The sequence below is a fragment of the Dunckerocampus dactyliophorus genome, chromosome 15 (assembly GCF_027744805.1).
Source record: "Dunckerocampus dactyliophorus isolate RoL2022-P2 chromosome 15, RoL_Ddac_1.1, whole genome shotgun sequence".
NCBI classification, from domain to species: domain Eukaryota; kingdom Metazoa; phylum Chordata; class Actinopteri; order Syngnathiformes; family Syngnathidae; genus Dunckerocampus; species Dunckerocampus dactyliophorus.
Window position 1 is genome coordinate 6,430,738 of NC_072833.1, and position 25,309 is coordinate 6,456,046.

At 40.3% G+C, this 25,309-nt stretch overlaps 1 protein-coding gene across 2 annotated transcripts; it reads left to right on the forward strand.

Annotated features, from left to right (window-relative positions):
• Nucleotides 1-23,573, forward strand: LOC129194704 (monocarboxylate transporter 2-like). 2 transcript variants are annotated; one of them, XM_054800005.1, is made up of 5 exons: nucleotides 1-340; nucleotides 9,653-9,892; nucleotides 16,842-16,985; nucleotides 18,194-18,982; nucleotides 20,098-23,573. In XM_054800005.1, the coding sequence occupies exons 2-5, from the start codon at nucleotides 9,676-9,678 to the stop codon at nucleotides 20,364-20,366; spliced, it is 1,419 nt and encodes a 472-aa protein (XP_054655980.1). In that variant the 5' UTR covers nucleotides 1-340; nucleotides 9,653-9,675; the 3' UTR covers nucleotides 20,367-23,573. The 2 variants fall into 2 exon arrangements, with proteins under 2 accessions (XP_054655980.1, XP_054655979.1); XM_054800004.1 differs by lacking the exon at nucleotides 1-340 and adding an exon at nucleotides 3,154-3,306.
• The last annotated feature ends 1,736 nt before the right edge of the window (nucleotides 23,574-25,309 follow it).

Consider the following 25,309-nt stretch of genomic DNA (forward strand, 5'->3'; position numbering starts at 1 on the left):
GGCTAGATTTTGTCCAATTCTTTACGTTGCAGGACCTCAGTGACTTATTGTTCAAAAATATTCTACTATGGACCCTTGAATAGTGAAGGATCATTTAAATACAAAGAGTTTCTGGACTGTATAGTCAACCTATGTTGTATATAATGTGTGCCTGATGTTTTTGATTGCATGGTGAGGCGGATGGATTGTGTCTATACGATGTGCAGACATGCTTCCCTTCAGGGAGGTGTTGAGGTGAGAATGCCGCCTCCTCCGCCATCCAGCCCAGCTGCAGCCTCTCTCCGACCACAAACAGCCGGGCCCCCTTTGCTGGCCTGGTGGAAACAAGCTGACAGCAGAGGTAAACACCAAGGTGTGGAAAGAGCTTCTTCCTTCGGTGGCCTCATCAGTCAAGCAGTTTGGAAAAAAAGCATTAAACCGGGTGGTAAACATCAGCACACTCAAATAGAGGGAAATGTATATTAAGGAATTTTACAATTCTTGTTAAGATATCATAAAATCTCATTTTCTATTTTTAAAAAAAAGCATAAATTGGATGGTATTTTATGATAATTTGGAAAACGTTTACAACTCATAAAGACTGAGCAGCTCTCCTCCAAGGCTCAGTTGAAGGACAACCCTATTTCATTCAATGACCTTGTCATCATAGCGACCCCTGTTGTTGGGCTATGTCATGACAGCCGAAGAGATAGACTATGACAATAACGCCATCCAAGAGACTTCTTCAATCAGTAATGGAAAAAAAGGATAAAAGATATTGAGTTGAATATTCATCATTCATTTATCCAAATGTATATCAACACTTTGGGGAAAATGTGTCCTGGGAGTCAGTGGAACGTACTGAGCCTATAAAATAAAAATAATTTTTATTTTATGAAAGTATCCATCTAAAGCGATACAATGAGAAACTTAAGATCGTTCAGTCAGTCAGTCAGTCAGGGCCATTTTACATAACAGTATCATTTCAAAGATGTTTTTGGCAGAAAAGCAGAACCATATTTCCCCAGCGTGCCACAACTTGACCTCCGCTGTGAACACTGCTCTTGTGTTTCTGCTTTGACACAGCAGGTTTCCACTATCTTAGCTGTCATGTTTGTGTTTTTGTATCCACAGCCTAAAAGATATGGCATTGATTGATTGAAACAGTGGGACGCTTGGGAATGATCACAGGATGTTGCATCGAGTTGACTTTAGACCTGCCAATATTATATGCAATCTTTCATCGTTTAGCATATAAGATATGGATTGTGAGGTCACACGGACCTTGACCGTTAAACATCTCAATCTAATCATCGACAAGCGGAGTTCTCCAGGCATCCCATTTATGAGAAGCGGCACGTACTGTATATCAGCCTCCAGAAATATCTAACAGAGGCGCTGTGGACGAATAACACGCCGCTGCAGGTACAGTATTTAATGGCCAGTTTTATTCTCATATACGCGGCTGTGTCGTTTTAGATATAGCATGATAATCAAAACGATGGCGGCGAAAGGCGCTAGAACACGTTCAGGTAGGAGAGAAGCCTACAGAAATCCATATCAGCCATCTCAGTGTTGTCTAGATGAAATAGCTTTTCTTTTATTGATATCTACATCTTGTTTCTGATTCATATTTTGCAACATGGCCGTTTGCCTTTGCAATCTTTATGAAGTTACTGCAGGGGTGACCAAAGTCCGGCCCAGGGGCCATTTGTGGCCCGCAGCTCGATTTTTTTATCAACCCACGGCATTTTATTAACAGAATTGCCCCCGGGCCACACTTTGGACACCCCTGAAGTAGAGCTTCAAAATGCAAAAAGAAGAAATGGGAGTGAGACAAAAAAACATGTCAGCAATTTATTGCAAACAACCAAACAGGCTGCTCATAGGCTAACGCTCCCCTAAAATAGGCCTAACGACGCCACTGTTTGACACACCTGAGTTACCGTGTACTGCTCTGGTTACATGTGACGTTTAAAATATACAAAAGCAGTCTATTTGCATGGCATACAAGTAATAATCTCCAATTTGCCTTGTGAGTCTTATGCAAAAGATTCACCATGCCCCTTTTTGATGAATCCTCCTGGCCAAAAACTCAAGTCACACAGATTAGGTTTGCCCCAGTAATGCTAGCAATGTAAAAAAAAAAAAAAAAACACCTAATGTCAATGTACCCAACAATGCTCTTTGTGCTGCAAAATTAAAATAGAATCAAAGTAAAATGTAACGTATTAAGATGTATCATATAAATGAAATATAGTGTGTTCAAAGTAGTTTTCAAATTCTTATTTCCCCACGTCTGTGCTCTTTCATAGCAGTGCTAATCAGGTTTCACTGACGTTATGTTCATGTACTGCTCACAGCCACTAGGGGGCTTCATTGCACTGTATCTGGGGATTGATATGATATGCTATGATACAGATTTTTTTTCAATACCTATACTGGGTGTGTGTGTGTGTGTGGTGGGGGGGGCAACTTCGATATTTATGTATATGTTTAAAATTTTGTAAAAAGTAAAAAAAAACTTGGGGTGGTATTATCAGTTGTTAGTTGTTAGTATCAACATTTCAGCAATTTCTTTTTTTAAACATTTTATCTCTACACTTTAATTCTATTTCAGCACTCTTAATATTTATATTTATGTTTTTTAAAAAATGATCTGGTGGTTTACTATCCTATGCACGTATTTAGATGAATTAATATTTTTGGGGTTAATATTTTTACCTCACTCGTTCTCATTAGAGTTGGGTGATACTGCAAATGTTGGTGTCTGATTTATCAGATCTTTTGTTGCTTAAATTGATTTTGTTGCTTAAAATACATGTCAAGTTAATTTCTAATGTAAAAATATAATTGTGTGTCGTTGGACATTATGTAGCAACGTTTTTCCACTCTTGTTCCTGTGCTCACGGCTGTGATGTGTGCGTAATCCCTCCCGCTTTGTGTCGACACACATTTTGACCACGTACGGTTTTAACAGAAAAACAGAGACAAAAAAAAGTGCATCAAAGAACCGCTTCCAAGAGTCGCATCGTTCCCGAACGACCCGGCACTACTCCAGAACTGCTTGCGTGTGATAGAGTGTACCAGTAGAGAGTGCGCAGTATTTTGTGGACGATACAATCAGTGGCGTGGCAATCCTCTCTTGTCTAAAATAGCAACGTGGGAGCACCGCCCTCTGCAGCGCGCAGCAGTCCACGTCACGCCACACAGGAAATTCAAACAGTCCCCACACTGTACTTACACACACACACACAGCGGCATCTTTCTCCTCCAAGGTCACCGAGCCGGGACACGCACAAACGCACCTTTTATTCTCCTCTGAAGGTATTGTAACGTTTTTAACACGCGACTTCGTGGTTGGATGTGCTTGATTTATGTGAGCGATTGATTGAGCGGGTTTTAGCATCATTGGATGTGCGTGGATAAGCATGTGCTGGGGGCTGGACGTCAAGTAAGGATGAAGAAATCTCGAGTACATTGAATGATGCGTTCACGTGTTGCTGCGCTGCTTGGAATTCCCACTGACGCATCAGTTCAGGTATTAGTTAATTGATGCTGTGTTTGGAGCTCGTGTGTGACGGAAGCCGGTTGAGTCCAGTAGGCCTTGGCTATTAAAAACTGGCTCTATCCGGTCCCTATCCTTCCATCAGCAGCAACACATGATTAGACTTGCATCACTGCTTCTCCTTTTACTATTCAACCGCAACATGTAATTCAATGAAAAGGTTCATTTGCTTAGCAGTTATGCTGCTACCGGCAGTGGTCAGCTTGCTTTAAAAATAACTTGCCACATTCTTATAGTTTGACATGGAAAGTCTATTTATCCACTGGTCATACTTCTTTTGAAATGTAAACTTGAAAGGATTTATACTCAGGCACAAACCAAGTGTCATGCCGAGCGCCACTTTGATTCTAATGCGGTTCATCCACATCTTAGCTTTGTGTTATAGGTGACAAAGCAAATTAGTGTAATATCCAACAATACATCTCATTAACTCCTGTACACTAAAGTGAATAACAAACCCAGTAGTTTCCTCACACCACCAATTGCAACTGTAACCAAGGTTCAAGTGAATGTTTTACTGTACACAAAGTGACATACCTAATGGTCATCTCTTCCCGTAGGGGCCTCTTGTCATAAACAACGCATATTAAAGTTGTGGCGAATCAGCATGGGACAGTCATGTGGCTGTAATCGCAAATGGATCCCATTCATATTATATTCACGTTATGTATGCACACGCACACACGCCTCTAATATTCTGCAGGAAAGATTATATAACAATTCTCCTTCTGGCTAAACGCCTTAATGATTGTGCTCTTGCTCCTGATACCTGTAATTCTTGAGTTTTTCAATGGCAAAAAGTGAAATAGTAAAGTTTATGATAGTGTTACCTTACTGTCAGCCGAGTTTAGCTCCTGTCTACCTCGGTGGTATTTATTTTAGTGTTATTATTTTAGTAGTGGGTCAGGTTTCAATCCAGATCAGGGCTTTTTTCCCCATGTGCCCTGCAGGAGGTTTGTTATGGACACAAATCAGCGTTGCGTAAACACCACCACCACCTGACATAGAGCATGTTAGTGTTTCAACTATGAATACGGTTCCAAGAAACTTTTAGTATGTTTTCAGGCCTAATAATCTATTGGACTTTTTCTAAAACAAATTGCTAAAGCGAGACTAAGGGTAAAAAGTGTTGTTTGAAGCCTTTGATGTACCAGAATTGCCTCAAAACACTTTGGCCGGTCCACATGGGAACGCTTCTGAGATTTTTTTTTGGCGTGTTGAAAAAAATGTGCGTCCACACTGTGCCGGAATTGTAAATAGTTGCATCCAGATGGGACCACACAAGGCACACAGACAAGCAGACGGAACCACGTGACACACCAAACTATAGAAGAAGAAGGAATGCATACGCATAAGTCTGTCGTCTTCCGCTTTCCAAGGCTCATTTGGACATACAACGAAGTGGAATTACGTATTTCTGTGAGTCATTTTGGAGTTTGGCGTTTGAGACAACAAAATTATCAGGAGAATGTCGGCTGAGGTTAGTCATGCTAGTCGAAATATTCAGATGTGATGTTGGCTTGTCGTCAAAGCTGACTTCTGGTCACGTGACGGCAACCGGCCGGCGAAGCTGTGGGTTGCTTGTCTATACGTAAACAATGAGCCGGCGTTTTCAGATTTTCCAACTCTGGAAGCCGTTTTCAAGAAATACAGGTCACCCGGATGCGGTTTCCGTGTGGATGAAAGGCTGAAACAAATAAAACACTTCGACGTTTTGACCCGAAAGTGTTGTTGTGTGGATAGCTTGGATTATGCTCCTCATTGCGGCAACGCGGACCATAAAATTGGTCGGCTTGTAGTACATCATTTCCAGTGTGTATACGACTCGTTGAAAAGGTGTACAGCCCACCTTTGCGAACATCTTATCCTCCTGGGGCAGAAGGGACAATGCAGAAGCATAATCCGGATTTAAGCATCCAATCCGCTTGTCATCGTTATGCTATATATTATCCTATTTATTTATTCGTATGCAATTTTTGTGATAAATGTGCTGTGTCTCAAATCAAATACAGTTATCCCGCACCACTTTGTGGTTCAAATTTTATGACGTCACTCGATCGCCATTTTTCAAAATTATTTATTGCTGTTGTGAGGTTAAATATGGTCGATTATCAGTCAAACAATATGTGTATTTTTACGTATTTTTGGCTTAAATTAAGCATTTTCAAGCAAAAAAAAGTGGCTAAATGAAAGATTATACATATATGAGGCATTCAGAAGATGCATTTAAAGACGTGATATGTATTATTATACACTGGTCACCGGGCGTCAGTAATGTTACTGTAACAGCAGGTGTATTGTATTGTAGTAGTTCTGAGTTGCTGTTTAGAGTGTGGGCTATAAAAGGGCAGTGACGTTCTGCATGCTGAGTGAGAGCTGGCTTTTAGGAAATAAGTTCGTAGACGAAGAAGAAGAGGAAGTGTTACACTGTACATGCTGTGTTTTGAGTATCTGCCTGTAAGACAGTGTCCTGTGTCTATTGGAAATAAAAAGGGTGACTAATTACAGCCGTCTTGATGTGGTGTCATTCAGCCATATTACTTTACAACGATGAGGCAATAGCCACTGCAGGAAGTACACTTTCCAGAAAAAAACATGGAACTCTCCCATTGCTAACGTGTGAGTCTAGTTATGTTTTATTTATGGCTAATATAGCTTATTTTATGTTATTATGTCTACTAATAAGAGTGTAAAGGCCATTATAGGTGTGTTATTTCATGTCTACAGGGCTCTAATAATGTTAAAAATGTATTTAGAAGGTCATAAACATGTTTTCTATGCTCTAACTACAAACACATTCAGTTTATAAAGAGTGAATCGTACTTCGTGGAAAAATTCACTTTTTAAACGAGGGATTACCCTACTTCCCTCAGTACACTTCATTACAGTATACTGTGTACTTAGTTCCCAAGTACGCACATTTTGACAGTGTAGTGCACTCACAGGAAATGATGTTTGCAATTAGGGCCGCAACCAATGATTATTTTCCTAGTGGATTAATCTGATGCTTGTTGTTTTGAAATAATGGAGTTATCGGTTAGGCCCTAGTCTCAAAAGACTTGTGTAAGTGTGCAAGTACGCGAGTTGAGACACCGCAATACTGTCCTTGACCCTTAGTGTACTTGCTGGATCAGCAGCCATGTGGGCGCCACATTCTCCAAGTGAGAGTTGCGAATAGAGTTAATGATAATCTATATCTGCAGCAAAGCAAATGTAACTTTGGAATTACCTTGGAGCTTGAGTGCCATAACTTTCATCGCCATGCGACTTGGACGAGGTGCTTGGCTGTTGGCTGACTCTCGTGTGGAGGTCAAGTTTCCTTTTGTAGAGTCAGCCAGGGTTTATCACATTTGTTTGTACGCCATTTAGATAGTCCTGCACTTGTGGTAATCAAGTATAAACCTTACCGGAAGTGTCATTTTATTATTTATATCATGTAGTCTTCATGTTCACACTGTCACATGCCCGTCAGTTGGCCTTGACTCTTAGGTTTGTACTTTTAAGCTCAGAAATCATATTCTTTCTCTTGTGTGAGAGGAAAGCCACCGTAAATAATCTGGAGTTGAACAAGTTAGTTGAGGAAGTGGTATTGCGAGTCATTGCATCAGATTTATTTAAGCGTTAAAACACTCATGGGCTCTGCCATGTCGACTGAAATAGCATAAAAAGTTAAGCATAAGCCTCTCTGCCCTGCTTCCTCCATGTCTGTCTTTATTTGTGCCAGCTACTAAACAGTGTCCTTGTAGGAGAGACAGACATGCACCGCTTTAATGAGGTGACATTGGCAGTTAGATGATTTGCTTATAGATAGAGGCACTAGTTTGGATGCTGGGCTCCTGCCATAAACGTTGCTGATTTGTTTTCGCGTTACAGTTGCAGCAAAAAAAAAAAAAAAGACACAGGAGAGGTTCATTACTTAAGGGACACCTGCACCACTGAGTAAGACGTACTGTAAGAACAATCTAAAGCGTTGGTCTAAGTGTACATTTTGACATTGAGTTTTGGCAGAAGTTGGCATCATTTGGTGAACATTCCAAAGCAATGTTGAGTCTAATCTTCTAGTTAGTTGATGGCAGCCCACTCGCAGGTCACACAGACCCACTGCGACTAAAGGTTGAGAGTTACGAGTCAGTTGACCTTGTGGTTGTTGTGACGACGCAACAAAAATGTGATGCGTTGACAGTATTGTACTGGCAGGACTGTGACTTTGTGTGATCAGCAGCCAAAGTCAAAATATGTTTTGCTTCACATATTCCTCGTCACACCGAATCATTTGAAGCTATTTAAACACCCTGGAGTAATAAAGTGTAGTGAAACACTTTTTACGATATTTTTAATTGTTTTCAAACTAACTGTGGTCAATATGTGCTAAATGATAATCTATATATGTATCTGTATAGCATATATATCCCATATATTACTTTAAGTAAAAAAAACCCAACAACAAAAACCTAATTTTAAAGGTGTGGCGGCTTTTATTTCTGCACCCACCGAGACAAAGAGACTGTATGACTGACAAAAGGGCTCACTCTGCTCACGCTGTTGTTCTATAGAACAAACATGCCAAGGTGTTGAACCAATGCACATAGTGAACTCTCTTCCTGCCTGTTGGAGACAAGAGAGACGAGGAAAACAGACACGCATTCACATGGCAATTTATTGAGGCAGGCAAAATGATCAAGTTCATTTTTGTTTATTGTGTGATGAATGAATTGATCATCGTCCCAGGCCCAGAATGAAAAATCTTGTAACATTTTAATCTCTTGAGATCTTGTGACACCCTTAGTGCAGCATTAGTTTTCTTGTTTAATTATATTTTTAGAATGTGCCGCGGGCCAGCAAAAAAACATGCTCCGGGTCGCACTTTGGACACCCCTGTTTTAAAGCGTCTTTTGAACATCAGAAAAAGGATAGCACAGTGGCATCAGCCATAAATGTTGCTGGTTAGTGGGGACGTTTACACATACATGCAAAGCCTGAGTTCCTCCTTTGATGAGTCAGTTGTTGTGAAACGTAGCGTTTGCTGTGGTTTAACTAGAGAACATACACAGCCAAGTCACCTGGCTGTACACATCATAATGTGGGGTATTTCTTTTTCCATGTTTCAGAACTCACAGCGAAACTCTGATTGGCTCATCCCTGCCATGTGATTAAAATATTACGTCTTCTAGCCTTGACCCCCTTGTGATTCATTCATTCATTACATTTACTTATTGTTTATAGTTACAGCTTTCTGCACACAGTGTCGACATGACTGAAGCCAACTGATGTTATCTTTTAAAAAGAGTTTTCATCTTTATTGCATTTAGAACTTGGCTATCATCCAATATCTGTGCAATGTACAGCCTATAGGGGGGATTTTTGCATAGTATGTTACTGCTTGGTGTACACACCTAGTTACCTCCCTGTAATTTTCAAGATGTTGAAGTTCAAGTTTTACAGGCAGCCATAGTTGAAATCTTGGTTAAAACGTGAATAAACATGTCTCACGCTGCAATCACAAACTGAAACTGACTAGTTTGGCTGATTTATAATGGTGTTAAATACGGTTCAAGCACTACTGCATACCTCTTCTATTCCTCTGTGTGGTCATAAATAAACACATCATTGTCATTGTGCGTCTTCACCGCAATGGCACTCGGCCAAGGACACAATTGTAGTTTTTGTTCCCTTTATTTTGTCACACGCACATGAGGCTGTTTGCTTTACATGCGCCAGAATGCAGAGACTCCGCCCAGTTTCCATTCCCGCCCACTCTGGCTCATGGGGTGGGTGGGTTCAAGGTGAATAGTGGGTGGGACTCACATTGACTCACAGGTAGGAGTGAGTGCATACCCCCGAACAAGGCAGCATTAATAAATGTGTGTGTCAGTGTTTGCACATGCTTGCACCAGGATACGGAACTGCTGGTATGCCCCCCTCCCACATGTGTCACGTTACTGCTGGCTGTTTGCTGAAGGGCATAAAGACTTTTAGTGTGCCCTCAATTGAATGATTTGCACATTCCAACACTGGACCTCACTTTAAATGATGCCATGCTGTGAATATGAGTGAATAATGGCAGCACCACAATAACAGTTTTCTCTATTTCTTTCCTCTTTGCAGTGAAGGGTTGACGTGGTCCAGTGATGCCGCTCCCGGTCACTGGTCCCCCCGCCGTGCCCCCACCAGACGGCGGTTGGGGGTGGGCTGTGGTGCTGGCATCGTTCATCTCCATCGGCTTCTCTTACGCCTTCCCCAAAGCCATCACAGTCTTCTTCAAAGACATCCAGATCATCTTTGATGCTTCCTACAGTCAAATCGCGTGGATCTCCTCCATCATGCTCGCCGTCATGTACGCCGCAGGTCAGTCACCATATGGTCCAGTCCAAAAATAATAAATGAGAATACCGTATTTTCCCGGATATAATACATTCTGAAAAAGTATTTTATTCTGGGTCTGCAGTTTTATACTTGCAAACGAATGGGAGAAAATGTGTAGTTGCAGTTGAGATGCTTGATATTGGTTTTCTACCGATATTCGATATATCAAGGGTATCCAGATTGTTTTTTAATTGGCTCGCCGCACATTCTAAAAATCCAGTGGTGTGAAAAAGTGTTTGCCCCCTTCCTGATTTCTTATTTTTTTGCATGTTTGCCGCACTTAAGTGTTTCAGCTCATCAAACTAATCTAAATATTAGTCAATGACAACACAACTGAACACAAAATGCAGTTTTTAAATGAAACTTATTGTAACTAAGGGACAAAAAAAAAATCTAAACCTACATGGCCGCCCTGTGTGAAAAAGTGATTGGCCCCCTAAATCTAATAACTGGTCAGATCAGGTCAGGTCACATCTGTGAATGACTGAACATATTATGCTTCGTACTGTGACACCACTGGATACATTTCTCAAACAACCGTGCAAAATAAGACAAATACTGTAATATGCAATGCAATGCAAGCTATAGAAAAAGTGCCATTTTTTAAACATTTTGCCTAAAAAAAAAAGTCATTAAAAAAATCACGACCAATAGTGAGCTAAAATAACCTGTTCCGCTACTATCAAGTAAAACGGGTTAGACCAGGGTGTCCAAACTATGACCCGCAGGCTAAATGCAGTCCACCGTCCAATTTTAACTGGCCCTTATCAAAGTCTAAAAATATAATTTACTACTCTCATCTGAGCAGGCATCATCGGTTCATGCTAGGTGGCACACACACACTCAGTCAGACTAGATAGGACAGCTCTAGTCTGAGAGCTTGGTGCAAGATCCAGTCTATTTATCCTCTAAAGGAGGAGGCAGGTCCAGACGGGAGTGGTTTGGCTTTTTAGTGGTGTCAAATGACGATTGTTAGGATACAATGGATAGTTGTTTGGGTGGTGTCACCTTCGTTAGCATCCCATTCAGATGTAATGGTAGTCATGGACCCACCTGAAACCAAGGTGGCTGTGCCTTGTTTATTTGTTAGAGGCTAAATGACTGAGTCTTTCAGGAAGGGATGAAAGGACAGCATTGTGTGTGTGGGAGAAAGGTGGTGTCATGCTCAGAGATGGCTTCTCAAGCCTCTTTCAAACCATCCTTCTCTGTCCAGAATGTGGACATTTTTGTCCTGAAAAGAGCGCTCTTTCTCTTTGAGGTGCAGGTAGACCACAGTCTTGACCTGAAGAGTTAACCCGTGTGTATTGTGCTTTGTCTGCTCAATGGCTGCTTGGTTTCCAATGTAACTTCACTGGACAGCATACACCAGATTGTTTTTCTGGGTATGTGGTGTCCTGTCTTTGGGCTGTACCAACCTGTGTCTCAAAGTGTTAGCTGGTTTGAAGTGTACTGCTATGTTGTGTTTTTTAAAAATCCTTCAGAATTTCTCAGGTAGGCCTGGGACATATGGGATGACAGTATTGCGTCTGCTAATCTTTTCTTCCTCAGACCAGCTGGGGTAACCACAGGTTTTGAGCGCGTTCCTCAGGTGCATATGTTCTTTGTCTTTGTTCTGTGGCTGGAACTTTATCAGCTCTGTGTTGTAGTGTTCTGATAACACCCAACTTGTGATCCAGTGGGTGGTGTGAATCAAAAAGTAGGTATTGGTCAGTGTGTGTGGGTTTTCTGTAAACACCAATATGGAGGCCCCTGCCGTCTTCAATGTGGATGTCACAGTCCAAAAAAGCCAACTTATTGTCCTTGACATCCTCACATGTGAACTTGATGTTTTTGTCCATTGAGTTAATGTGCTCGGTGAAGGGTAGCACTTCTTGGCTTCTAATTTTGTGTCATCCACATATCTGTACCAGTGCTGTTCCCTGAAAGGCGTTCAGAGCCCTCCTTTCCATGTCCTCCACATAGAGGTTGGCCACGACAGGGGATACTGGTGACCCCATTTTGTTCCCATGAAAGTTCCCATGAATTGAAAATATTTGATATTGAGGCAGAATTCCAGCAAATGACACATTTGTTCTGGATTGTGTGGAACTGTCTTGGAGGGTGTGGTCAACGTGTAAACGTTGCCTCACAGTTTCCTTATCATCCTGGGTTGGAATACAGGTGCGCTTGGAGGTGAAACCATAGTTTCATTTTTGTCCAGTTATAAGTGTCTGATTTTCTTGACAAAGTCCATTAAGTTTTGGACGTGATGTGGCGTTTTGGCCACCAGGAGTGGAAAGATGTTGGCCACATACTTAGCAATATTGTAAGTTACAGAGTTAATGCTGCTCACAATGGATATGAAGAGGGCCCCTTCTTTGTGTATCTTCTGTGAATGATAAACACGTGATGTGGAACCGCACATTAAGTGCTTTGTGCACACTATAAACCTTGCAATCGAAGCTGGCCTCGTGTTTTCCCCGCGTCACTCGGCAGGCGCTTTTTTTCATCGGAGTTTAACAGCTGCTGCCGTGTTAATGTCCAAGCAGAAGCTGGAGTAAGTCTACATTTGATCAAACTTACGATTTGTCAGATCAAAACACGATTGATGCATAAGACCTCAATCAAAATGTGACACTATTCGGAGGTTCACTCCTTCCTAGTTCCGCATTGTAACCATAATGGGAACTGTTGTTCTTTAAGCGTAAACATAAAAAAATCATCCACTGCAATCTGCTTTACTTGTGTCTTTACACTACTACACCTTAACATAAATGATTAGTAGCAGCAGCTCAAACTGCCGTCATTATTTAAACTTTTATCATTTTTGTAGTTTTAGTTTCCATTTGTGGAAAGAAGTTCAACAGTTAAAAGCATTATGCTTATGTCATTCATGAAGTTAAAAAAACATTTCAAAATGTATCTGCATTGCTTTCTCATTTACTTAAATAAAAAAAAGTCTGTTCAGTCCTTTAATTTGTCATTGTAGTTTTCTTAAAAATGTTAAAATATTGTCTCATCTTGTTCTCATGAACCGTGTATCGTGACACCCCTAATATTTGATGTAATTTTATCACCATGACACTCCCATCATGTGATGATCTCTCACCTAAAAGGTTATTTCATTTGGGTCAAGCGGATTCGTATTCCTGCATGTTGCTCATTATCACAAGGCCTCACTGTAATCAGATCTGTTGTGTAAACACGCGGACACAGCGGTCAGGACGCGGAACAAGAAACTCACCACGGAAGCAGAGCATTTAATGGATAGCTGGGGTATAATCAATACTACTAGCTTGATGACTACCCATATTGATGCTATTAATTATAGCATATATCATATGTGCAGTATAACAGTGTAATAGACAATGAAACTATCCAGCAAATAAACCTTCTGTGTAATGTGTTTCCTGCGTCAATGCACAATGTAGGGAGTCAGCTTTCCAGGCCTGCTGGTGATCATGTGCAGATGGTAATAACAGCAGTAGATAGAATGACAGGAGGATTACAGTGTGGACAGATGGCAGCTGTGGCGTTGCCTTGCACAGTTACTGCAGGCCTGCAGCCAAAGTGGGAGATACAGCAGGTAAGCCCAGCAACTGGAAACATATTTTGCCCAAAATCAGATTGGATACCTCAGTGCATCAGTTGTCATTAAGCAGACTGACTGATCAGTATGGTTCAATCCAGGTCACCATCTCATGAGACAAATGACTTCCATCCTTTTTGTCTAGTAAATCTGACGAGGCGCTTTGGCTTTGCTGCAGCTATAGAGGAAACACCATGCGTAATATAAGAGTAATCCCATGTTGGGATTGAGCAAAGTGAAGACTCTCATGATTGGAGGATTGAAGCCTGCACAGAATATTGTGGTTATACACTCTCAATAGATTCACAACATGCAGTTTTCGCTGCATGAGTGTAATTGTACATCACTGCAGTATCAAGGACCGTATTAACTGTATAATTACAATGCATTACTGATATAGTGGGTGTTCAGGGCTGCTAGACTGACCTTGAAATACAGTACATGCATCCATAATCCAGCAGTAAAGGAAAACTCTACTTTCTTTGCAATTTTGCCCATCATCCACAATCCTTAGGTGAGACATAAACACACACGTCTTTCTCTTTTGTGTGCGTTATAAAGTTATTTTTTTTTTAAAAAGAGGCAGCTCATTAATGCACGTCATGGGACACACCTATTCCGCCTACATAGCTGCTATTAATACAACTCCAAAAACCTCCAACAACTGTGTTATGGTTTTATATACAGGTACATGCTGTGACCATGTAGTAACAGGCACATGATCACATTTAATACTTGAGACTTGTTTCTTATCTGTTTTTATATCTTTAAAAGGTGACGTGTGTTCAGTGTCTCACATAAGGATTGTGGATGATGGGCGAAATTTCCTTTAAACCTGTCAGATTGGAAGCCACTGCAGTTTTTTTTCTGTGTCAAAATAAGACCCCCCCCAAAAAAACAGGTTGGGCACATTTGGATGTCGCCGTGCAATCCTTTTTGGCATTACATCAGGCAGCTGTGAGGTAACATTGCTGGCTGGTGACGCGTTCAAGCCGCAGACTGTGTGTCCGTGTGGGATCAGTGATGTTAATCCAAAAAGAGAGCGTGACAGAGAGACAGTTGACCTTGAGTGAAGCACCAAACAAGCACAAACAGGTAGTTGACAGGATGTGTGGTTAAACAATAGTTTGCTTCTGTGTGAGTCTAGTGTGCATATGCTATAATAGGGGTTTCCAAAGTAGAATAAACCAAAAATCAATTCATTCTGCCTTTGACGCAACTGAAGTTAGCAGGTTGGAAAAACACGTCCTTATTTTTTCCTCAAGTCTTGACCTTGAAAACCCCTGTACTTACCCCTGTAAAGGTATCATCTTGGCATAACATGTGTAATTACCACATTGTCACAACAGTTTAACATTATTTTAACATTAAATTATAATAGTATAATAATAATAAATTGTGGTCCTTGGGAGGCCCGATTTTGAAAACCCCTCGTACTACAGATGTTATTTTGGCATAACACATCTTATGACCACATAAGTGGTCACAACATCCGTCCATCCATCTTCTATGCAGCTTATCCTCACTAGGGTCGCTGGGGTATGCTGGAGCCTATCCCAGCTGACTTGGGCCAGAGGCGGGGTACACCCTGGACTGGTCGCCAGTCAATCGCAGAGCACATTGTCACAATATTTGAACATGACTTTAACAGCATTTTGCACTCAATATAAAATGAAGCCCGACTTTGAAAACCCCTTGTAGCCCTTGTACCATAGGTATCAGTTTGACATAATACATCTAATCACCACATTGTGAGAACATGTTAATATTATTTTAACAACATTTTATACTCAACACGAAATGTCCCCTCTGAGAGGCCCGGCTTTAAAAAAAACCCTCATTTTGTAGGTATTATTTTGGCATAACGCATCTTGTGACCACATTGTCACAACATTTGAACACTATTTTAACAACATTTTACACTCAACATACAAACTCCCCGCTGGGAGGCCTGACTTTGAGAATCCCTGGCACTGTTTTTATCATTTTGGCCTAACCACCACATTGTCACAACATTATTGTAACAACATTTTCCACTCAACATAAAATGTCTCACATGGGAGGCCCGACTTTCAAAACCCCTGTACTATAGCTATCATTTTGGCAAAACACGTCTAATTACCACATTGTCACAGCATTTGAACATTATTTTCTAGGGGTGTCACGAGACACTTCACAAGACGAGATGATACACGATACACTTCCTGCCTGTTTGGAGGCGAGAGACGAGGAAAACAGACACGCATGCAGGACAGACAGACACGGCAATATATTGAGGCTGGCAAAATGGTCAAGTTCATTTTCATTTATTGTGTGATTAATTAATTCATTTGTTATCGTCCCAGTCCCAGTGCCCACACAACATTTTTTTCCTGAACGGGAAACCTTGTCACGTTTGAATCTCGCAAGATCTTGTGACACCCCTATTATTTATAACAATTTACAGTAAATATAAAAGGCCCCATAAATTAATAACACTCTAGAAATAGATTGTAGACAACTACAGCGTAACCCTGCGGCCCTTTTGTCCTTGTGGACCAGGCAGGACCCATCCAATATTTTGTCTTGCAGTACTGTTCAGAGTTATGTAATAAGTGATCCACATGCTACAAGAGGATCTTTCAGAGATGACCACAATGTGCAATTTGCAGCCACCACCTGATTTTAATGGCCTATGTCACATTCTAACAGTACATTTAAACAAATAAACAACAGCAAAAGTTGGAACAAAAGGTGTAATGTAACAATAAAAAGTTTAAATGTTCATACTAAAAACACTGATAATAGTACGGGTAATACTTGTCAGCTGATGTGTTTAAAAATAACAAAATAAAATATATATATAACGTCTTAGCATATCCACTTGGTTGGTTTTAGCCTGTTTAAAATGTAGAAAAGTTGCATGCTTTATTTGTATTGTCGCTAAAAGTTAATTTGCACTTTAGGATCCATATAGACAAACTTGCCAATTTTAGCTTGCAATCTGTGTAGTTTTGTTTTTAAAAGACGGCTTTTAAAAGTTTGCCCCCCATTTTTGTCACGAATGACCATCATGACTCACCTCTGTCACCATGAAATTGTTGTGGAAGCAAACTGCATGTATATTACTGCATGTCACTCCCTTTTGGGATCTGCAGTAGGTGGTTATATTCAGTTTGGAATGGAGTCCACACTGTCTGGCCAGGAGATGATAAGCAATTTTTCCTCCCAAGAAAAAGTAATGTGCAGGCTCAGGGGCTTCCTCGTCTCAGTAGCCTCCGAGAATTTGTGCTTCAGATGCAAATGAGGGGAACTTTCCTCAAGGTTGGCAATCATGACCATCTCCTGTTCTATTTAATGATCCTCTGTTTGTATGTCTTCCAGGACCCATCAGCAGCATACTGGTCAACACTTTCGGCTGCAGGCCCATCGTCATGATGGGGGGCTGCCTGTGTGCCGTCGGCATGACCCTCGCTTCATTCTGCACCAGCGTGATGCAGCTTTACCTCTGCATCGGCGTTATCGGAGGTAAGTCCTTCTAAATCCACTTAAGTCCGTTCAGAGTTGACTTGATTAGCTTCTGCTAATAGCAGTTGGTTAGAAATAGACCAGCGGGAATGTCAGGTTAATTTGATCAGGTTATATTTTTAGTTTCCAAATGTCAACATGGTCAAGAATTAACCGATGTTTTTTTTTTTAACTTTATTTGAACAACATTGGCTAACCAAAAAAAACATTTATATGCAGCTCAAACTAAACTAGTAGTGCTCATAGTAAACTCTCTGACAGTATTAATCAAGATGAAGTCATATGATATTATTTAATAATTATTGGTACACCTCTTGTATTGGATATTTGGAAGTATTGACAAATTTGCTATGGTAAAACAGTAAAACAACATTATTAGGTGCTTTAAAAATAAGTAAAACACAAAAAATGAATAAAAAAAGTAATATTCTTTTGACATCTATATGTTAATAGTTTTTTTATTAACATGTTAGTTTGACATTAAAATGCAATATTATGCAAACATGTTTTCTGAATTTTATTACATTAAATTAACATGATATTAGATGAGCATTAAATGTGGTTAACATAAGTGCATTACTATTGGAAATATGTGATTATTATGAAAGAAATTAACCTGCAATGTACTTGCATTTATGTAACTGCGATATTAGAATTAATTACAAATAAATGCATGATTAATGTGATGTGTGTTTTTTTCAATAAATGACAAACTGACTAGTTCAATAATCAAATTCATTTAAAAAATGCATTGTTACTTTAAAATGCTATATACTGTACATGTGAATGTTTATGTTTATTCAATGACAAACTTACAAGTTCAATATTAAAATGAAATGACAAAACGAATTGTGAAAAAATATCTAAAATAAAGTAGTTCAATATTAAAATGTGTTAAAAAAATAAATACACAATTTTAATTTAAAATCACATGCGAATGTTTCCTCAGTGACCATAACTCACTAGTTCAACGTTAAAGTTAAAAATGAATCATGAATACACTTTCTGTATCTAAAATGAACTTGCTAGTTCAATATTCAAATTAATAAAAAAAATGCATATGAATATTTTTGTCACATGGAATTAACTTTGTAGGTCAATATGAAAATTCCTTAAAAATAAAGCGATGATAAAGTAAAATGAGATATGAAGTCAACACTGAAATGAGGTGATATGATAAAGCAAATGTGTGTCATCTTTCCACTCAGGACTGGGGTTGGCATTTAACCTGCAGCCAGCGCTGACCATGATAGGAAAATACTTCTACAGGAAGCGTCCCATTGCAAACGGGCTGGCCATGGCCGGAAGTCCGGTGTTCCTCAGCTCCCTGGCTCCCCTCAACCAGTATCTTTTCAACCACTTCGGCTGGAGAGGAAGCTTCCTCATCCTCGGCGGTCTGCTGTTGAACTGCTGTGTGGCCGGCTCGCTCATGAGGCCTCTGGGACCTCCCCCGTCTAACGTCAAAAAGGCGGAAACGGTGGCCACTTCGGAAAAGAGTACCGCGTGGGAAATCGTCAACAAGTACCTGGACTTGACGCTCTTCAGGCATCGCGGGTTCCTCATTTACCTATCTGGGAATGTCATCATGTTCCTGGGATTCTTCGCACCAATCGTGTTCCTCGCCGCCTACGCCAAAGACATGGGCGTGGACGAGTACTCCGCCGCCTTTCTCCTCTCCATCCTGGCTTTTGTCGACATGTTCGCGAGACCCTCAATGGGTCTGCTGGCCAATTCGCGCTGGGTCAGGCCCAAGATTCAGTATTTCTTCAGCTTCGCCGTGCTCTACAACGGCGTGTGCCACATTCTGTGCCCCCTCGCAGAGAGCTACTCCGGGCTGGTGGTGTACGCCATTTTCTTCGGCTTTGCATTCGGCATGGTCAGCTCGGTGTTGTTTGAGAGTCTCATGGATCTTGTTGGTCCTCAGAGGTTCTCCAGTGCTGTGGGCCTCACCACCATTGTAGAATGCTGCCCAGTCCTCCTTGGTCCACCATTAGCAGGTACTGCCCTAACATGCATACTTGGCAGAAATTCACTTATCACGGTTGGGTCTGGAACCAATTAACCACAATAAATGAGGGATTACTGTACAAATACTTTAACAGTATCAAACTTATTGATATAATATTTGAACTCATTCAATACCAAAAACGTATTTATAAGTTTTTATAATCTTGAACGCCCCACCCCAACAACGCATTTGTATGTCTTTTTGCGTGAGAGGCAAAAAGAGGTGATGATGCAACTCTCCACTAATGGATTTCACTTCAGAGCAATTTTAAGCCATGAAAACGGCCACAAGGTGGCAGAAGTGCATGTAATAAGAGCTCGGCAGAGATGATCTGGACGGAAAAATCACACATGACAGAAAGAAGGAAGTGTGAGAGCGTGGAAGAGTGTAGCGTGCAGAAGGTTGCGCGTTGTCAGGAAATTTTAACGCGTGCACACGCACACATCCACACACGTACGCACACACATAGTTCAGTTCCAAATGTGAAAATAAAACTAAAAATAGTTCATGGTGTTATATTTTTAAATAAATTGTTAATTTGATGTAAAACAATCACTGTTTTGTGTTATGTTGGTATTGTTGTTTAGATACTTGAGCTGTCACAAAAACAAAAAATATTTGTGTCAAAGTGAAAGTTATGCTTGTAATGTGTCTTTTCACAAAAAGCCTGGGTTTCTCCCGTTTTTTTAGTCAGGAACTGTTGTTCTCCTGAAACTTGCCTATGTTCTACTGCTGATTACGAAAGAATGGAAAATGGTAGAAACAAACTTTTTTTTCTGATGAAAGACGGGAGTCAAGTCTTTCTTTTGGTAGGTTCCATGTTTATATACAAGTAGCCATACAACAACATATTCTGTGTGCCGTGAAAGATCAGTCACAATCGTCTAAAATGGTCGATACTGAAAATTGGCTGGGATTGAATGAGTTAATTTTTTTTGTAGTTATTTTTTTTATTAAACATTTTGATCTTGTGGATGGAGTGCAATACCTGGCTGCGACCAGCAGAGGCACTGTCGAGTCAGCCTCAACTAGCTTGTGCTCTAATTTGAGCTCTACAAATAGCATTAAGATTTGTAATCTTTTTTTTTTTCTTTTGTCTTGCAGGGAAACTGGTGGACGTCACCAAGAATTATAAAAGTATGTATTTTTGCTGCGGTGCCGTCGTCATCCTGGCGAGTATTTGGCTCTTCATCGGCAACTTCATCAACTACAGACTTTTGGATCGTGAGCGCAAACATGCCGAGCAGTACAAACCGACCGGTACGGAAGACCCGGACGTGGTTCGGAAGGAGGGTGATGGTGAGGCGACGGTCGAGGATGAGCGAGACGAGGAGAAAGGCGAGAAGCTTATGCAGCGGGAAACCAATATGTAAATAAAAGACAGCCATCTTGTCTACTGTAGCTTCCCTGAAGATGGTCGGAAATGATCAAACTGAAGCCAAGAGGTGCCTCGCGGTGTTCCACCAGGCTCTATTCAGGATCCTCTGCAACTCTTCCAAACTGCCAAAGCAACAACTGCTGCTGAAATGTATCCATAGAAGAATATGACACTTTATGCACGGGAATGGCGTCATATTAGAGTCAATCAAAGATGCTAAAAATGTTCAGAAAAGCTTCTGAATAGGTCCCAGATATAAATGAATGAATTTTTGGCGAACATGTCTTTCAGTAACTTAAACAGAAACTTCTGAATGTGGTATCGACGCGGTGCCACATTTTATAGACAACCAGCTGCAATTGTAGGTGGGAACTAGCAATGGTACGATCCAAACAGCCATTGTCTGTTCCTGATTATGTCTTGAAGTCTTCCACATCTTCAGGTGTGGACGACCGCTGAGCGTTATTGTTAAAAGAAAGAGGTGATGTCTTTGCTGAGCGGGAAATGAAACAAAGTCATGTTTGGCAAATACAACTTGGAGCACTGTATGACTGGTACTGCTATAACAACGTATGCTGCACTTACTCAAGAGACTATATGCCATATATACAGTACGTCACCTAACACTGTTTTCATCCAATGTAATCAAGATGAATGTACTTCCCTCTGCAAGCCTTAATAAGGTATTACTGACCAAAATCATCTGCATAAGTGTTTTCCCCCCTTCATTATGTGGTATACAGTGTTCCCTCGCTCTACCGCGGTTCACCTTTTGCGGATTCACTGTTTTAGCATTTTAGTTTTTATTTTTATTACAGCGTATAAATGCTGTTAATGGGCGAGCCTGGCCCTTTAAGAATTGCAATGTGGGAAGTTGAGTGTCTACCTGTTCCCTCTCGCGTCTGTCTGCACCGCCCATTGTTTCTGCATGCTGATTGGCTGTAGACCATTGTCAATCTCCTTTTTGCCGTCCTGCCATGTCGCCTATGTCATCGCTAGCTTGCTCGCTAGCTTGTAAATGAATCGGCGGTTCCAACTGCCGCAGTATGTTTTAATTTAACAAGGATACAAAAACGCTACAGTACAGCGGAACGGCGCCAGGACGAAAAGGCCACGCTCACAGGAGTGAAATATGCGTGAGTGACTGAATCATTTCATCATTAAAAATCAAACGAAGGATTGAACTTTTTTGAAAGTTTTTAAACGAGAGAAATGCAAGAAAATGTTGTTGCCTGTGTGAGAAAAGTGTATGAAGTGTATGGTGAGGGGTTTTACAGCCTTAAAACATACATAATTGTAAAAAATGAAGTAGGCTACTTTGCGGATTTCACTTATTGTGGGCTATTTTGGGAACCCATCCCCCGCGATAAACGAGGGAACACTGTACTGTCATATTTGCATGTAGAAATCAGGAAGTGTAACTATTGGCTGATGCATTGCCTTAAATGTAGTAGAATGACATGTTACTGAAATGGTATGTAATCACATGACATGATTTTTGGGGGGTGCCCTAATGAGTATTTAAATGACATGTTTTTTTTAAGTCCACAGTGGTCCAGTCTCTTTTTATAATAACATAATTTATTCTCCATTCAGCTGTGTTGTTTGCACCAAAGACTGATAAGAATGTTCAATTTTTCCCATCACTTTTATACTGCTGTAGAGCTAATATTGACCAATGACTGTCCAAATTGGGAAAATAATGATAATTCACAATTTGGTTTCGACTGATGCAGTTTTATTTCAGAAAAGTTGAGTGTTTGGCAGTATTTGGATATTTTTGCATGTTTTGTACCATCACTGTGGCTTGTGAATGTTGTCTGGAAGATCACAATGCAAACTCTCCAATGGTAGTACAATCACATTTCCCCCTAAGAACACTGCCCCCTGCTGGTGGCACACCGCCAGCACCTCATAATCTTACCTAATGTCCAATTAAGCTACTCTTGACCTTTATGAATAACTGCTGCAGGCTCAGAACTGTGTCTATGTTCGGTTATTATTTTTGCAATATTTATATTTTTGGTGCTGTGATGGCCGTTATTGAAAAAGAAAATTGAAATTGCTGCTGGAGAAAAGACATTCTCCTTTAATTGGAGTCAGACATTTTGCTGTATTTGACTTCATTTCTTGGAACAAAATAGTAATGTAGCATGCTGGGACGTCTATATTTTTATGCATATTTTTTTTTTGGGGGGGGGGGGCACAGACGAATTAGAAGAATAAAAAACGTTTAACTAGAATAATTAAGAGCCTCAACTATCATCATCTTGATCGAGAAGAAAGTAGTATCTAGTGCCTTATTGTGCATTATTATAGAATCTCATGTTGTGTCGCGCAAGTTGTGATCTTTAGTGTGCATTCCCTATTTGTGTTTCTGCAGTGTTTCCAAGTCATGAACAGTTGCTTTTGTACAGTTGGCTCTCGCAATATCGCGGTTTGATTATTGCTCCCACACTGTTTTTTCTGAAATTAATAGATGATCGCTGTTTCCTGGTAGACTAATGAAATACAAGTGATATGTAGTATTGTGGTCACTAGGCGGCAGTAATGACACAAAACATTGAGACCTTAGCTTACCTTACATTACATGAAGTCATGAAGGCAGCCATGGCATGTCCGACATGATAGAGTGGGAGGAAAAGATCTTCTACCATTCGGTGTGGAAATGGTAAGTTTTTGCCTTAAAGAGTTTAGAGGAACTAAAACCAAGGCTAACTGGCGAGCTCGCTAGCATGCTAGCTTGCTAGCTAGTGGCCGTCTCGAGTCCCTGCAGCATAAGAGTTCCGCAATGTGTTGTAAACTGTGAAAAATGGGACTGTAGGCTTGTCATTTAATGTCTACCGGGCTCTAAATCTTAATAACCGTATTAAGAAAGTCATAAATAGGCTTTCTATGCTCTAACTACAAAACTACTATTAGCATTGAATCCTGTATTGTGCAAATTCGTTTATCGCAGTTGGGTCTGGAATCAATTGACTGCTATAAACGAGGGACGACTGTACATGCAGTTGAATTTGTTTTTTATGTGTATGGCATTAAACGCTATTCAGTCAGATTGTATTTTTTCCACTACCTCTGCAGACGCCATGTCACACTGAAGTACCACACGGCTGTAAAAAAAACCAACAAAAAAAGTGTTTTGTAATAGTCATGTACCTGTAGTCACAATATCCCAATAAAGTGTATTCTGGATATGCAACCTGGCAATTGGAACATTTTCATACTTTCATGCGGTGTGCAATCTAGTATCACAATGACAAATCAGGGTTAAAAAAAGCTATTTTTGCAAGCATTTTTACGACACATTTTTTGAATGTCATACCGTATCATTAGAGCCTGCCCACATAAGGATGCAGCACATCACAAAATGTAATTTAGTGTAATTGGTAAACCATTTTTTTGTAGAAAAATTACTTTTTTGTTTTTCAAATTTTTCTAAATTATTTTTTTAAATGTTTCATTCATTTTGGAAATTTTAAAGTGTAGCAAATGAGCATTTAGTATGCTTGTGTAGAATATAAAATAAGTTAAATAAGTTGACTTGTACAAAAATAAATGTTTATATATATATATATATACGCACATTTTTCTATATCATTTTTTCTATATTTTCGATATTTTTCAACTAACATTTTCTATATATAATTTTGTAGAAAAATATGGAGTCGTTTATGTGCAAGGTCCACATTGATTAGTGCTCAGAAATGTAAACTATACAACTAAAAATGCCATTTCATGCTTTTAGCGCTATTTACTGCTACATTTTGGTGAGATCCTGAGCGTTTAGTTGTATATCTCACAAAAATGTTGCTGGAATTTATGGGAAAATGTTCATATTTTGAAGGTCCTGTAGAATCTGGATGAGATAGCGAAGAACTCAATACAAAGTCTGACCTGGGGGCCATTTGTGGCCCATAACAAATTTCTATGGTGTTTTTTAACAGTAGAATTTGAACAAGAGTATTGTTTTCTCACTGCAGCACTCATGTTCAAGTGGATAACTTCTCATTGGCTGTCCTGCAGACTGCTTGTGAGAATACGGTATGTTGGAGCGAGGGGTTCACCAGGGCGGGGATACGAGCAAGTCCGCTTTATGAGTCATAGTCAGTGGTCGCGCTCATTGGGATGAGACGCGCGTCTCTCATTAGACTCAACGTGTGACTCCTCTCGCTCTTTGCCTGCATTAAACTCACTAATAATCAAGCGGCAGTCTGTCAGTAATTCTGCCCGGTGACCACCCCTAACCTCCGTGGCCACACTTAACATTTTAAAGATGCAAAGGAAGAAAAAAAAGCACCTCCCCTTCTCTTTTCTTGCTTCATCAGTATGCACCGCCTTGGCTGGACACCCTCAGGCAGAGTTTGAGGCAAGATTTTAATGGGACAGTAAGGGTCAACCAAGGAGCAGAGAACAATAAGCCTCTCTGCAGGTCCATGTGATCAGCTGGACCAACTCCTCCGGGGAGGGATGGAGGGTGGTGCTCCAGGTACCTGGTGGGGGGTGTTGAGTGCACGGGAATATGACTTTCAAAACAGCACCTTTATTCCCTGCGTGGCATACAATAACAGCTCTTATCAACTTACAGCGTAACAACAAAAAAAGCCTGTTCTCTTGCAGTAAAAAGTAGTTGCCGAAGTCTAATTAGCAGAAAGGTATTATAAATGTTTGCCTTTGCCAGTGTAATTACATAAAAAGTGACTTTTTTAAAGAAAAATATAGCAAATTTTTATCTATTTTTGCAGAATGTTGTTATAAATGTTGTAAAATACATTTGCCAGTGTAATCAGTAGAAACGCAACATTTTTTTTCTTTTATGCGTCTTATTTTTATCTGTTTTGGCAAAGTAACATTAGAGCATGTCCTCACAAGATTTTTGGAGGATTTTCTACAAAAAAAGTACACAGTACACAGTAGTAGTCTAAGAGGAGGCCCCGG